Consider the following 15,419-nt stretch of genomic DNA (forward strand, 5'->3'; position numbering starts at 1 on the left):
TGTACTTATATGCATGCATGTTAAGATTCTGTTCAGTAGTGGTACCCAGCAGCCACAAGACAAGGGGGACCTGCCACCTTAGCCATCTCACCTAGTAGACTCAGACCCAACCCCAGGGTAGAAATGGAGCCTGAGCCTGTATGACGAAACAGACCAAAAGACAGGGCGCCCTTTAATGCCGAAGGAGGCTACCGTACATAGGGGAAAAGCAAAGACAGAAACAGTCCGGAGGTCCTCACCCAAGCTAGCCTCAAAGAACATTTGCTAAATAAACAAAGAAACAAAGGAGAGGCGGTACAGGGAACACACCTACGGAATGGCTGTACCCTTCGTGACCTGATTCAAGCTCACAGCTCAGCGAAGCCAGGACACTCACTGGCCCTTCATCCAGAAGAGATGGATGGCCAGAGAGGGTAAAAAGGACCTCAGCCGCCAAGGACCACCATCTTAGAAGCCTGCTGGCCACCACAAAAGAAGATCCCAGCCAAGGTCAAGGTCAGCTGGGCCTCAGACAGTCTGTCCAGAACAGGACTTTAGCTTCTAACCCTATGGGACCTGCTGTCACTCTCCCCAGGTGACAGGAGACTGGATGAAACTGGGTAGCTGAAAACCAAATCTCTCCCAGGTAATCGTGTCTTCTGCCAAGATACCTCTAACCCTCCAGCTAATTATCCCAGGGTCAAAAGGAGCAAAACGAACTCCTAGGAGTGTTACCTCCCAAAGGGCTCACTCTTTGGACACTTTAAATGAGAAAATTGAGTTTAATAATGTTTCCTCTTATAAGATGTAAGCAACCAATTCCTCTTTTCAAAGAAAGGGTATCCTGCTGAGGAGAGAGCCACTCTGTAGAACAGTAAAATCCTATTTGCTCGTCCCTTTATCAATTATTTTTATCATTATACAACACACTGAAGATGAAAACGTGTCTGATAAAAACAAAGAAGACTCAATCAAACTTTTCTTAAGTATAGTGTGTTCTAAAAGCATTTTAATATGAGAAAATATGAACACAAAAACCCTGAATAGTAAAACGGAACAGGCATGCTAAATTGGGAGTTTAAGGCAATAAGTTCTATTCCCATCTTCATTGTGACACAATTACACCCTCCTGACATCACCTCATATCTGATCCAGAATGTGCCCATTAGGAAGACTCCAAGAGGGCTGGGGAGGAGGTTCAGAGCATTTATTGCTCTTGCAGAGGACCTAGGTTCAGTTTGCAGTATCCACCCCAGGTGGGTTCTGACACCCTCTTCTGTTCTCCACAGGTACTGCAAACACGTGGCACATATACAGACAGGCAGGTGCACACATGTAAATTTAGGAGGAGGAGGAAGAGGGTGTCACTCTCCCTCACAGAGCTGACTACTATTACTAAAGGGACATATGGTCAAACTCACATTTCTATCACAGATTGCTCAGCCTCCATCCAAAGGCTTCTTATTGCAGAAGGCAGTGGTTAGCACAGAGACTCACAGCAGGGGAAGCCCCAGAGGGAAGGTGGAACACTCACCTATAAATAAGATGTCTGTCCCAGCACTCGGGAGGTAGAGGCAGGCGGATCTCTGTGAGTTTGAGGCTAGCCTGGTCTACAAAGAGAGTTCCAGGAAAGGCGCAAAGCTACACAGAGAAACCCTGTCTCGAAACAAAACAAAAAAGATGTCTGTATCACCCCTGCTGAGGTTTGGAGAACACCACAGAGGAGGGGGGAAGAATCAGAGAGCTGGGGAGGAGTGTTATAAAAAGATGCCTTCTGGACATGCCACGGCCACTGCATATGAACTCAGACCTGCACAAAATTGAACACATCAGCATCCCAATGTAGATGGGGCTCACAAGGCCCCGCTCCTCCTTGAGGGCCAGTTAATGGCTGCTGGGAGGTGGGTGTCCTTTTCCTCCATTGTATAGTCACTTGTAAGTGGCTGGTGCTCCAGTGAACAAGCCCCTCCCCGTGTTCAAGCAAGCAACCCCAGGTAGAGTCAGTGACTCACACCCAAAGACATGAAGGTATGAGTAGCACTAGTTGGAAAGACGGGAGTGGGGATGAGCAGGAAATGGGGGTGGAAATAGTAAACTTCACTATATACATGTATGAGACCGTCAAGTCGTTTTTCCATTTTAATTTTTAAAAATACAATACAATAACAGGCCATACACCCAGCCAAGCAAGGCTCAAGGAAATGACATGGGATGAGAAAAGAGTTTTACATGGGACCAAGTATTTGGAGACTCTGAAAAGTAAATTTTCAACTGGAGACGATGAGTCACTTTACCTAGGAGAAGTGATGTGCAAAAATTTATGTTCGAAAAGAACTGAAAATTAGCAAAATTAAAGGACTCTATTGTGTAACCTTCAAGGAAGAAGAATTCTTCCACAAAAGGAAATATGGTCTCCCCAACACTGATGATTTCATAGTTCCATGTCAGTTCTGCTTCAAGAGGGAAGACTTGCCTATTTTATGTGTTTAAGAAGTTATCTGTAATTCGGATCTCTAGGGCACAATAATGAAAATCATGACGCCCTGAGGGCCGCTGGGGGAAGGGGTCATGGTGGCAGGAAATAGATGGTGCAGGAGGAACCTGACACCCCTTCCAATGCCAGGCCACGCCGCATCTCTCCCGATCTGCAAGCATCACTCTAAAATCAGCCTCACGGCACATGGAATATCTATAACTGAGCAGCCACCCTCCCCAGTGGTGAATCCCACAGCACCTTCAGGTTCACACTGCATTAACTTTAAATAACCTTTGGATTCTAATCCAAGGAGAGAATTTATAAAAATTAATTTTTCTGCCATATCTTAACAAGCCTTGAAACATTTAACATTTCAAAAAGACGGACAAGGGAGAGGGCCTGTGCTATCTGCCGTATATGTGCGCCCTCATTTTTCAAAACAATTATCTGGTGTCAAATGTCTTCCTTCCTCCTCCTCCAGATGTTACAGAATTAGCAAAAGCAAGTGGGTGTCTTGAAGGCATCCTGTTTCCATGTAGACAGGCACACAGACAGCACCTCAGCCGAAACCCTGAGCACGAAACCCTGGACCAGGAACCCTTAGGAGATGGGTGTGTGTGCACGCCACTCTGACCAAGGCATAGTTAAGGCTTTGGAAAGAGACTCCAGGACACTCCAGGAATTCTGCTTCATCTCTGTCACTGAAAACTGAACTCCCTTTGCCCCTCTTAAAGCCGATGCCAAAGCTCTTTCCTCACTAGATCCCTCCCATCTCCTGTGCCTGGATTTATCACACATTCGGTGTAAAGAAACGCTGTCCGATAGCAAGCTGAAGAAAACCTGGTCTTTGAGCTCCTCTCAAGAAAAACCACAAGCCGCCTCCTCTGCCCCCCTTGACCTCAGGCTCTGCCACACCGAAGGGTTCCAGCCAGGCTTCCTGTAAGAGTCTGGAGTTCAAAGGAAAATGGGGCTTATCTTCTGGAGATACTGTTGGAGTATTACGGACAACACAGTGCCTTGTGACCCTGAGGACACCGAGGGAGGGATTACGGTGAAAGAAACGGCCTGGCCATCACCAGAGCTACAGCTGGGGACGAAGACACAGGGGCTGAGTCTAGAAGGTGCCTTTAATTTTCTAAAATAAACACTGTTTTGTTTTTATTTACGTATATGTGTAGGGGTCTGCATATACATATGTGTACCACATGTGTGCACGTGTGCCTGGTGCCCATGAAGACCATCGGCTCCCCTAGACTGGATTTACAGACAGTTGTGAGCCACCACATGGGAGCTGGGAACCACACCTGGGTCCTCTGTGGGAGCAGCAAGTGTCCTTAATCACTGAACCATCTCTCCAGGTTTTGAAGGATGATGATTGAGCTGGATGAACAATAACCTACGCAAATGTGTATAAACATGAAGACCACAGCCCAGCAGGGCCAGGGAGGCAGGTTCAGGGGGGTCACGGGAGAGGCGTGACAGCCTCACACACTTACAGTCACAACCCTGAGACATCAAGGAGACTTTTGTGTTTTAGAAAGATCCGTCTGCAAGAAAACAGGGGAGGGTAGACACGCAGTAAAAGCCGGTGCATGAGGGGGAGCCTGGCTGAGGAACCCGTTGTAGGTTGTTGGTGTGGTCACCCACACCTTTACCAAGGTCTGTGACACACACGTGTGAGCAGGCTTCTACCTGGAGCAGGTGAGTGTGTCATTCCTGGTGCTTGTGTCCAAACTGATAAAACAGCCGAAAACCACACAACAGTCGGGGGGCAGCAGGACGACCCCACAAGGGAACTAGTGAGGCCCAAGGAGAGAGACAGGCACAGACACCACCCGGCACCCGAGCAGAGCACTGGGGATAGTGATGACCATGTCTGCGACCTCCATGTAAAAACGTGTTCTACTTGAAATCTATAAACTTGAGAAAATTTAAAAATGTATGTTTTACTAGAGAACTCTTAATTTTGCAGGGGTATTTCATGAAAAGGACTCTGAAGTCATAACATGAGGACATTCAGGGACATCTTGAAAGCTGGAATGAGAATGAATATTCTCCTCTCTGGTCAAAAAGCAACAGATACAGAAATACACACACACACACACACACACACACACACACACACACACACACACACACACAAGAAGCAACAGATACAGAAATACACACACGTACACATGTGCATATGATCATACACATGTACACTCATACAATGCATATACATATATACATATGCATGCAAACACACATATACATACATACACACATGTACACTCATACACATGCATATACACACAAACACTTACACACATGCGTATACACATATACATATGCATGCAAACATACACATACACACATGTACACTCATACAATGCATATACATGTATATATGCATGCAAACACACACATATACACTCATACACATGCATATACATACACACACACACACCACCACCACCACCACATCAACATACTTTGTCGATTTCTAAGGAGAAGCCAAATATCAGGCTAATAAAATTTTATCTGACTTCTAGAACTTTTCATCTAGAGATCAGCGAGCTTCTACTGCCCCCTCCTGGCCCTCTCTAGTATGTCCGCCTGGAACCGCTAACAGGTGATCTTCCCCCCCTCCCCTTCTCTCCCCCTCTCTCTGCCAGGACGGCACTGAACTAAACACCACTGGCCTCCCAGGCATAGCTGTGCTACTTGGATGGGGCCGCTGGTCATGGGATTGGCGTGCAGACGCTGCCTCCAGCCAGGACCACGGGGACCCTGGGGTGGGGGACAGACCCGTGTCTGGGCCAATACATGCTTGTGGAGCAGTCATAACACCAAACTCAGAACTTTAGGATGAGGGCTGCCACCTCCCAGGTAACCTCACCTCCCCCACTGCCCTGTGGCCCATGTGCTGACATGTGCAGTCTCTGTGAGGGGCTGGGCAGCCCCGGTGTCGGAGGCTACACCCCGAAATCTGACAGACTACAATGCACAGGTGTGATTGTTCCCATTCACTGAGCGTCTCCACAGCTATTGCCCTCAGCTGCCAATGAGGGTCTCTGGGTAAGTACCACGGTCCTTTCTTAAAATTTATTTTATTTTTATGCGTATGGTGGTTGGCTGTATGTATGCATGTAAGTGTACCACATGTGTGCCCAGTGCCCGTGGAAGCCAGCATCCAGAAGATGGCATTGATCCCCTGGAATTAGAATTAGATGGTTGTGAGCCGCCATGTGGGTGCTGGGAATTGAACCCCGTCTTCTGGAAGAGCAGCTTAACTCTTGAGCCAGCTCCAGGGCTGTGACTATTAATTTACAGGCAAACACACTGGAATTCTGAGATCAGTGGTTTGTTCAAGCTAACAGAATTGGTTATGACTAAAAGTCACATGTTCTCAAACATGCTTGAGAACACAGGGAGTATGAGGGTGTAGTGTGTGTGTGTGTGTGTGTGTATGTGTGTGTGTGTGTGTGTGTGTGTGTGTGTGTGTGTGTACACACGTGCATGTGTGCACATGCGCACACACATGTAGGGACACACAAGCTACGACATGCACACCTAGAGGTCAGAGGACATCGGGGTCTTCCTCCATCACTCTCTGCAGTATTCCCGAGACAGGGTCTCTCCTGAACCTGAAGCTCATTGCATTTTTTCTTAGAGTGGCTGGCTAGTAAGCCCCAGCAATCCTCCTGTCTCAGCAAACCCTTCCCCCTGTAGTGTCAGGGTGAAGACATGGGCAACCACATCAGGCTTTTTGTGAGGACTGGAGATCAGAATTCACTACCACCAGCTGAGCCGCCCCCAGCCCCAGGACACCTGCTGTTCACGGCAAAGGCGTATGCCTGACACACAGTACTGTTCACACGTAACAACTAGCTCACTACCATTGGAGGTGCTGGGGTCACCGTGGCACATAAGTCCAATGAGACGCCTCCTTTGAGGAGCTTCTATGTGTGGTGGGAGGCAGAGAAGCAAGGAGACTTCAGGTTGTGACAAGCCCTGTGAGAACCTGAAGGTGATAGGAACATGTTGTTTTTCTCTTTTGCTCTTTGGGGTGGGCGCCACCCAAATAAATCACACATGGAGGCTTATTATTACTTATGAATCCCCAGCCTTAGCTTGGCTTGTTTCTAGCCAGCTTTCCTTAAATTATCCCATCTACCTTTTGCCTCTGGGCTTTTTCCGTTCTCTTACTTCTGTAAATCTTACTCTTACTCCATGGCTTGCTGTGTAGCTGGGTGACTGGCCCCTAGAGTCCTCTTCCTTCTCTGGCTATTTATTCTTTTCTTTCCTAGGTTTTTCCTTCTATTTATTCTCTCTGCCTGGCAGCCCCATCTATCCTTTCTTCTGCCTTGCTATTGGCTGTTCAGCTCTTTATTACTCCCCATCAGGAACATGGGGAGGCTATTTCTGTTTGGGTAACAAGGAAAGCTTCTCGGGGTATTTAAACTGTGATGGGAACAAGAAGTCAAAAGCAGCAGTGGCGGCCAAAGGCAGGGGCATTCCACTCTGAAGGAACAGCTAATGAAAGCACCAGGGGTGAGTCCACACTTGCTGTGTCTAAAGACAGAGCCCCATGTGCTGCAGCATTGAGGCAGGAGAAAGGCTGGAGGACAGGCAGACAGACAGGGACAGAAACCAAAGTACGTGGCTCTTGGCTTAGGAAGCACCATCCGCTTGAGAAGCTTTGGGAAGCCACCCAGCTATTGGGAACATGCTGCTTTCCAAAGAGGTCACACCATTCTAGAATAGGCTTTACCCAGAATGCTAATGTCCCAATTATCCCATTCCTCATAGTACACTGTGATCTGAGTCTTTTCTATTCTATATTTTTCCATAAAAAAGACATGTATTTGAAAGATTTCAAATATAATTTAGCTCTAAGAAGGGAAAAGGTCCATCCCATCTGAGCGCACAGAATGTAAGTGATGGGTTCATAACCTGCATATCAAAGCTAATGATATTTCTGCCAGGCTCTCATGAAGCCTTGGGTGTCTGGTAGGATGGCTCAGTTCAGAAGGAAGTGGAGGAGACAGCCAGAGATCCCCACAAGTCCTCCTGGCAGAGCCACACCCTGCGGCTCTGGCCCAGACTGTTCTTCCCACCAGTCACGGGTAGGAAAGTCACCTAACTGCAATGCCCTCCAGATGCAGAATCCGTACCCAGAGCAAAGTGAGGTTTGAGACAAGGAGCGGGGAAACTCAAGACAGAGAGAAGGGGGTGTGAAAACTCTCAGCTTTCCCAGAATTAAGGTTCGGGGAGGCTTACATCTTAAAGCTTTGCAATTGGAGGATGTACAAATTAGTACAGCCATTCTGGAAATCAGTGTGGAGAATCCTCAAAAACTGAAAATAAGTCTACCATATGACCCAACTATACCACTCCTTGGTATATTCCTAAGGGACTCAACATCATACCCCATGGATACTTGCTTAGAAATGTTCACAGCTGGCCTAGTCACAATAGCCAGAAAATGGAAACAACATAAATGCCCTTCAACAGATGAGTGGATAATGAAGATGTGGTACATATACACAAGGGAATACTATTCAGCCATAAATAAAAATGAAACCATGCAGAAAAGAACTCCACAGAATCTAACTTTGGCTATCAATACAGGTGTGCACGTATCAGTAATTCAAGACGTCATACGGTGGTGGTGGGAGCTGGGAGCATAGCCTGTCTTGGGGGTGTTTGAAAACACCAACACCACGGCCACCCAGGTGTGTGTGTCATATTGTCTGATGTTCTTGGGGAAATCATAGTTGAGTAATAGAATGATTCCAGGCAGTAAGAATGCTGGTGGGTTTATCAGGTGTGAAAGAGTGATGTGTTGTATGTGTCTCTAAGACATCCCCTCACCAAAACCCTAAGAAATGCATCAGGGTTGGGAGAAGAGGCACTCCTAAGTGCGCTGATGAGGTCATTCTCTGGGCCACAGATGCCACTGGGGGACAGTAAGATTCTTCATTTCAATGTAAAGACCAAACTACTTAAGTAATAATGATATAATACGTCAGGTGTGGTGGTATATGCCTTTAATCCCAGTACTCAGGAAGCAGAAGCAGGTGGATAGCTGTGAGTTCCTGGCCTGCCTGGTCTACATAAGCAAGTTCCAAGTCAACCAAGGCTACAGAGAGATCATGGTTTTTTGGGTTTTTTTGTTTTGTTTTTTTTTTAAGACACAATAGTGACACTTCATTCCAAGGCAAAGTTGTCATGATTTTCATGTGGACACATGGTCACAGGGCAGACAAGACACTGAACCACAGGGATGTGAGTGAAACACACTTGACCTTGAGTGGGTGGGGAGGACATTGTTTAACTTTGCACATTGTGAACAGAATGACTTCAGGAGATCTTAGGGAGGGAAGATTTATTCGGCACCTGGTTTCAGAGGTTTTGGTCCCCTGTCATTTGGCTCCGGGCATTTTGATAGAAGCCACAAATATAATTCACATTCATCAGACTTTCAAAACTAAAAGCCAAAACCAAGTGTCAATGAGATACAAGCAGTGGAAACCCAAACCCTGTTCAGGGGAGCAAAAAGTATCTTAGCCAGCCAGAAGACTGATCTGGTATTAGTGTGAAAGTCTGAGTATTTGCATACTGCACAAGAGCCAGCCATTCCCTGTCTAGGCACATGCATGAGAGCAGGGTCTCACACACACTGGAAGAACTCGGCCAGGTGGCTGGTTCCTGGCCAACATCTAATAGTGTGAAACAGAACATCAAAACACCTTATCGGTAAAATAGATTATTGCCTTGTGAGAGTTCACTTCCTCCACATATACACATACAGAAAGAGAGAGAGAGAGAGAGAGAGAGAGAGAGAGAGAGAGAGAGAGAGAGAGAGAGAGAGAGAGAGAGAGGGAGAGAGAGGGAGAGAGAGAGAGCTGTGATACAAAGTGCTTTCCTTATTGTGGGTCAAGTGCCAGAGTTCAGCAGTACTGCCCTATAGGGAGACTCATACATGTGAGCTCCAGGAGACTCAGAAATGCAAATACGGCAGGCAAAGCCTGGGAAAACTCAAGGGCCCTCCATCCTGTGGAAAAGACACACATGATATCTGGACTCACTGGAAAGATGTCCACCAGCAAAAACAGGTGATGTACCATAACATGTCTCGAATTTGAACACCTGGTCCTCATTGGTGATGCTGTTTGGGGAAGTTGAGGAGATGCATACTTGCTGGAGGAAGTATGTCACTGGGGGTGGGCTTTAAGAGTGTATGGCCTCGCCCCCTTCCTGTTCACTCTCTCTGCTCTGTACTTACAGTCAAGATCTGAGTTCTTGGTTGCCTGTTCCTTCCTCCGTCCCTGTCAATCACTGCCATGCCTCCTTAACACAAAGGATCCCTCAGAAACCATACACCAAAATAAACTCTTTTGTCTATAAGCTGCCTTGGGTCACTGTGTTTTATCACAGCTACAGAAAAGTAGCTGCTACAGTGTATCAGCATGGATGTGTCTGGGAAACATCGCCAAGCCAAAAGGTCACATCCCAGAGCACTAGAGAGTTTTAAAATATACAATTGCTGGGACTTAACTGTGGTCCAAGTACCATGAAAGAGAATGATACACACACACACACACACACACACACACACACACACACACACACACACACACGCATGCACACACACACACACAAGCTAGGAGAAGTCAATGGGTTCGGGCACAAAGCACTTCTGAAATTCTAGTCAATTCTTGCGCCAGGTAAGGAGACTCACCGGCTGACCAGATTCACAGTGACCAGTGTGGCACCATGTCTACTCCCCCCCCCCCTCCGCTGCTCTCAGGTGTGACTGGCACATGTGATGACTCGTCTTTGCTAGTTAAGCCCCATTTTGAGGTGTTTTCCACCGTTCATACCTTAGCTGATGCAGGCTCAGCACAGGGATCCGCCTCTGCAGACCGTCAGTCTTATCCTGTCTGTCTCTATCATTAAAACTTAACAGTATTAGTGACCTCCAGCTACAAACATATGTAGGCAAGGGGAGCCTGGAACATGGAGACAAGCACCCTGGCTTCATCGGTGGTACACCGTGAGCATGTGCTGAAATATCACACTGTGCTTTGTGGATTTGTGCAACAGGGACACATTGACAAAAACCGTTCTTAAGAATCCCCCATGACCAAGAAAATGCTGTTAGGATCTGCACAAAGGTCATTTGGGGTTTTAGATCTACTCAGAAAGAGAAGACTATTATTACAACAACTCAGCATTTTCTGGGTCCTGGGAGGCACCTGTCACATTCTGATTAAGCACATGTGACAACAAGGACAATCGAGATTCCGAAAAATCTATAAATCACCCACCATATAAGGAGACAGGCTTATACACTTGGCTTCAGAAGCTTAATCTGCCTGGAGTAACACACACACACACACACACACACACACACACACACACACACACACACACACAAAGACACATGCACACACACAAAGACACATGCACACACACATACACACACATGCACACGTGCACACACACACTCCTACAGGCTGGAAGTCAGACAGCAGGCCAATGAAGGAGTTCCCCAAAGGAACCAAGCAGGACAAATGAGAAAGAAGATGGAGATCAGGTCAGAACATGTGTGGCCTTTGTTGTTACGGGCAGAGGAATAATGGACGATGGTTTCTCACAGACAAATCCTGTAACTGGAGACTGTGTCCTGGGGAAAGAAGACCTCCATCCCAGCTTGCTGCAAGATAGAAAAAGATGCAAAGAAGCCAAAGAGACCAACAGAGAAATGCATGTGCATGTGCACATATGCACACTGCATGCACACACAAACACCATCTACTGTATCTACAGGACATGTGCACACTACAGCACACACACACACACACACTATCTACTGTATCTACAGGACATGTGCACACTGCACACACACACACACACACACACTATCTACTGTATCTACAGGACATGTGCACACTGCACACACACACACACACACACACACACACACACCATCTACTGTATTTACAGGACATGTGCACACTGCACACACACACACACACACACTATCTACTGTATCTACAGGACATGTGCACACTGCACACACACACACACACCATCTACTGTATCTACAGGACATGTGCACACTGCACATACACACACACACACACCATCTACTGTGTCTACAGGACATGTGCACACTACACACACACACACAATCTACTGTATCTACAGGACATGTGCACATACACACACACACACACACACACACACACACACACACACACACTATCTACTGTATCTACAGGACATGTGCACACTGCACACACACACACACACACACCATCTACTGTATCTACAGGACATGTGCACACTGCACACACACACACACACCATCTACTGTATTTACAGGACATGTGCACACTGCACACACACACACACCATCTACTATATCTACAGGACATGTGCACACTGCACATACACACACACACACACCATCTACTGTGTCTACAGGACATGTGCACACTACACACACACACACAATCTACTGTATCTACAGGACATGTGCACACTACACACACACACACACACACACACACAGACACACACACATCTACTGTATCTACAGGACGCATCGTGAGGCCACCATTTCACTGACCCCTCAAAGTAGCTCTGCAAGGGCAAGCCTTGTTTTTGAGAAGAAGGTATGCAGACAGGTGTAAGCACCACCCAAGGCTGCCCACCATCAGCTGGGGGAGCTGGGATCCAAACCTAAACCTACACAACTCTGAAGCTCACAGGAAAAGGGAAGAAAGCGGCCTGATGGGGTCTCAGAGCACCAGCCCCTAGAACAGCCTCCCGCGCCAGCCAGCAACTCCACCCTCTCCTGCCATGCTGCCTCGGGTAAGGATGTAGGTCCAGCCATAGGTCGGTTCAGCCCAAGGAGGGGGTCACGCATCCTTGAGTCTCAGTTCGCATGGCACAGCCCTCCATCCATCAATTACACCACGCAGCTCACACATGTAAAACCTCGGTCACAAGAGGAATAAGATTAAAAAATAAAGCATGTTGGCTCTAGGCCACGGCAACCCAAAACCCACAGGACACTGTCTCTCCAAAGCTAAGTGCTGTTTCTGGTCCTGCTGATGGCCGTTCCCACAATTACCTAAGGTCCAGCAGGAAACGCTCTCCAGGAGGGGAATGCTGCTGTAGAGGGCATGCATGTACATGAGGTGGACCATCAGTTCAGCCAGCCACCACCAGCAGAGCAGGCGGCCCACGCCCTTGGCTAGCAGGCAAAGGCTGTGCTTCGGAGAGCTGAGCTCTGGTTGCTGCATCTGAAGAGGAGACGACAGAGAAGGCGGCATTAGACGGTGCTCGGTCCCAAGCCACGCAGAACGTCTCTCCTGCGGTGTTTCCGATAAGGTTTGCACAAATTATCATTGCCGTTTCTACGGACAGGGCACGGGAGTTTGTTTGCCTTAAGGACACGCGATTTTCCTGGGTAAGAAAGTTACATTCCAGTTGGGAAACTGCCCCAGAACAAGAACAGGTGTGCCAGCGTGGTACCTACAGCCAAGAACAATGCCAAAGTCTGCGTCCTTCTACCCCAGCCCTGACCTGAGACAACCCAGGCTGGGCCAGGATTTCAGGTGCTCTGCCCCTTGAAGCTGCCTCTCTTTGGGTCCTGGCCACCCTGGCTGTTCACACTCACCACCCTACTCATGCCTGAGCTATTAGGCTGAGGCAACACTAGATACAGGAGAGGGCTGTAGTGGGTAGCCATTCCAGCTTTCATCTGGAAGTTCCAACCCCCATTGAGACTTTCAGCAACTGTCACGCCTACAAGGCGGGGCCAAGGGAGGTGCCTGGAGACCTGAGATCTGGATGGGCAGCGCACGCACTCGGTTCTGGGACCTTGGACGGTGAAGGTGGGCCAAGCAGAGCTCCAGAGAACACCACTGAACTGCGATACACCTTCCCCAGACCCCGAGACCTACCTATCCCTTAACTTGTAAGTTATGCCATTAAATAAATCTCCTTTTAACTACGTGGAGTGGCCTTAATAATTTCACCAATATCTGGCGCTCATGTGGGGCAAATTCCAAAGGCCTGGGTGACTCCCACCCTCAGCCTCCTCCCCGGCTAGCAGGTACCTAAACCCGCCTGCAAAGTTCCATATAACCAGGGAAAGCCTACACGATTCCATTCCCTAAAGAGGGAGCAGCTAGTCCGGTCTCAGCTCCCTAGCTTAGCCCCGAGACCAGCGAAAGAGGCACTCCCCGGCTTCCTGAGTGCCGGCACCGGCTCTGGTTCCCACCATCTTGACTCCAGCGAGCTGCAGTCGGCCAAGATCACCAGCAGGCCCTGCTTTGGAGCTGTACCAACGCCACCTGCTGGCTGAAAAGTGCTACTACACCCTCGAAAACCAAGTAAAAGTACTTGATAATTTTACACCTTAAAATTAACTAACAAATTTTGAGTAATTCTTGTAATATGGCTGACAACATTACCTCACAAGAATTTGAAAACCTTTTTGCCTGTATGATGAATGACATCTTCCTGGAAATATATGACCTTCCTAAGTCATATCTGGCCTGTACCATTTTGGCATTCATCGTAATAATTCACACAGTGTTCAAACACTGGTTTAATAACAAGAACATAGATGAGTCATTATTGGGACTGATACAGGATTTAAAAAATAGCAATGAAGGTTTACAGAAAAAGATTCTTTCTCTGGAATCTGCTTTAAGAGATAGCAATGAAAGCGTACAGAAAAAGATTCTCTCTCTGGAATCTGCTAGCCAGGATTTACAGGCTTTCAAAGATAGCAATGAAGGCTTACAGAAAAAGATTCTCTCTGGAATCTGCTTTAAAAGAGAGCAATGAAGGCTTACAGAAAAAGATTCTTTCTCTGGAATCTGCTTTAAGAGATAGCAATGAAAGCGTACAGAAAAAGATTCTTTCACTGGGATCTGCTGATCAGGATTTACAAAACAGGCTTGTACCAAAAGTTGATCTTATTGATAATAAATGTTAATATTTAATGGACAGAACACTAACTCTCCAGACACTATATAAGGAAGAAAGATTATCATTAATTGATAAGATAAGGTCCATGGAATCATGTGTTTCTGAGGAACATAAAAACTTCTATGATTCCATGAGAAATCTGGAGTCCCTTGCCAGAGAGGAGGTTCACTCCCTAGAACAGACCCTAGGTGCTCGTTTGCAGGCCTTAGAAGAAACTCTCAGTAAACATGACAAGGGACCTAATAAGCAGAAGGGCAAGACCATAGAGGTTGCAACATCTCCAAATGGCTCTCACACAATGGCTTATCCTGTTATCATCCATGAGAAGCCAGCAGATGACACACACCCCGAGCCATATAATACATATACATTACAACCAATTTCAACAAGGGACTTTAAAAATATAAAGGAAGCAGTAGCTACCTATGGGATACACTCCACATACATAAGACAGATGTTAAACTCGTGGTCTACCTCACACAGAATCATCCCAGATGACTGGCATCAGTTAATTTCAGCTGTTCTAGAATATAGCCAGCAGCTACAGTGGAAAAGCTGGTTGAGAGAAGAGGCAAAAAATTTAGAACAACAAGGTAAAATCAGAGGTTTTGTGATCTCCCAAGATCAAATACTTGGTGAGGGATGTTTCGCCGACAGGAATGTACAAGCCACTTATGATGAGCATACAATATCCCTATGCCGTACAGCAGCTCTAAATGCTTGGGAAAAAATTCCAGAACCTGGAAAACCAACTGAGGTATACACAAAGATATTTCAGGGACCTCATGAACCCTTCACTGATTTTTTACAAAGGCTGAACACAGCTGTAACAAAAGCTGTATCAGATAAAGAATTAAAAGTATTAACTGAGTCCTTGGCATTCAACAACACTAATGCAGAATGCAGAAGAATACTTACACCATTAAAGGTCAGATCAGCTCCTTTGGAAGAATGGATTCAG

At 46.9% G+C, this 15,419-nt stretch overlaps 1 protein-coding gene across 6 annotated transcripts in view; it reads right to left on the bottom strand.

Annotated features, from left to right (window-relative positions):
* Hhat (hedgehog acyltransferase) overlaps positions 1-15,419 on the bottom strand; it is a 280,570-nt gene that overhangs the window by 196,138 nt on the left and 69,013 nt on the right. For all 6 annotated transcript variants that reach the window (XM_052738051.1, XM_052738053.1, XM_052738054.1 and 3 more), the window contains one exon: positions 12,588-12,759. In XM_052738051.1, the coding sequence (XP_052594011.1) occupies positions 12,588-12,759 (172 nt within the window). The remainder of the gene's footprint in view (positions 1-12,587; positions 12,760-15,419) is intronic.

The sequence above is a fragment of the Peromyscus californicus genome, unplaced genomic scaffold (genome assembly GCF_007827085.1).
Source record: "Peromyscus californicus insignis strain IS unplaced genomic scaffold, ASM782708v3 Scaffold_14__1_contigs__length_90479793_seg_2, whole genome shotgun sequence".
Taxonomy (NCBI): domain Eukaryota; kingdom Metazoa; phylum Chordata; class Mammalia; order Rodentia; family Cricetidae; genus Peromyscus; species Peromyscus californicus.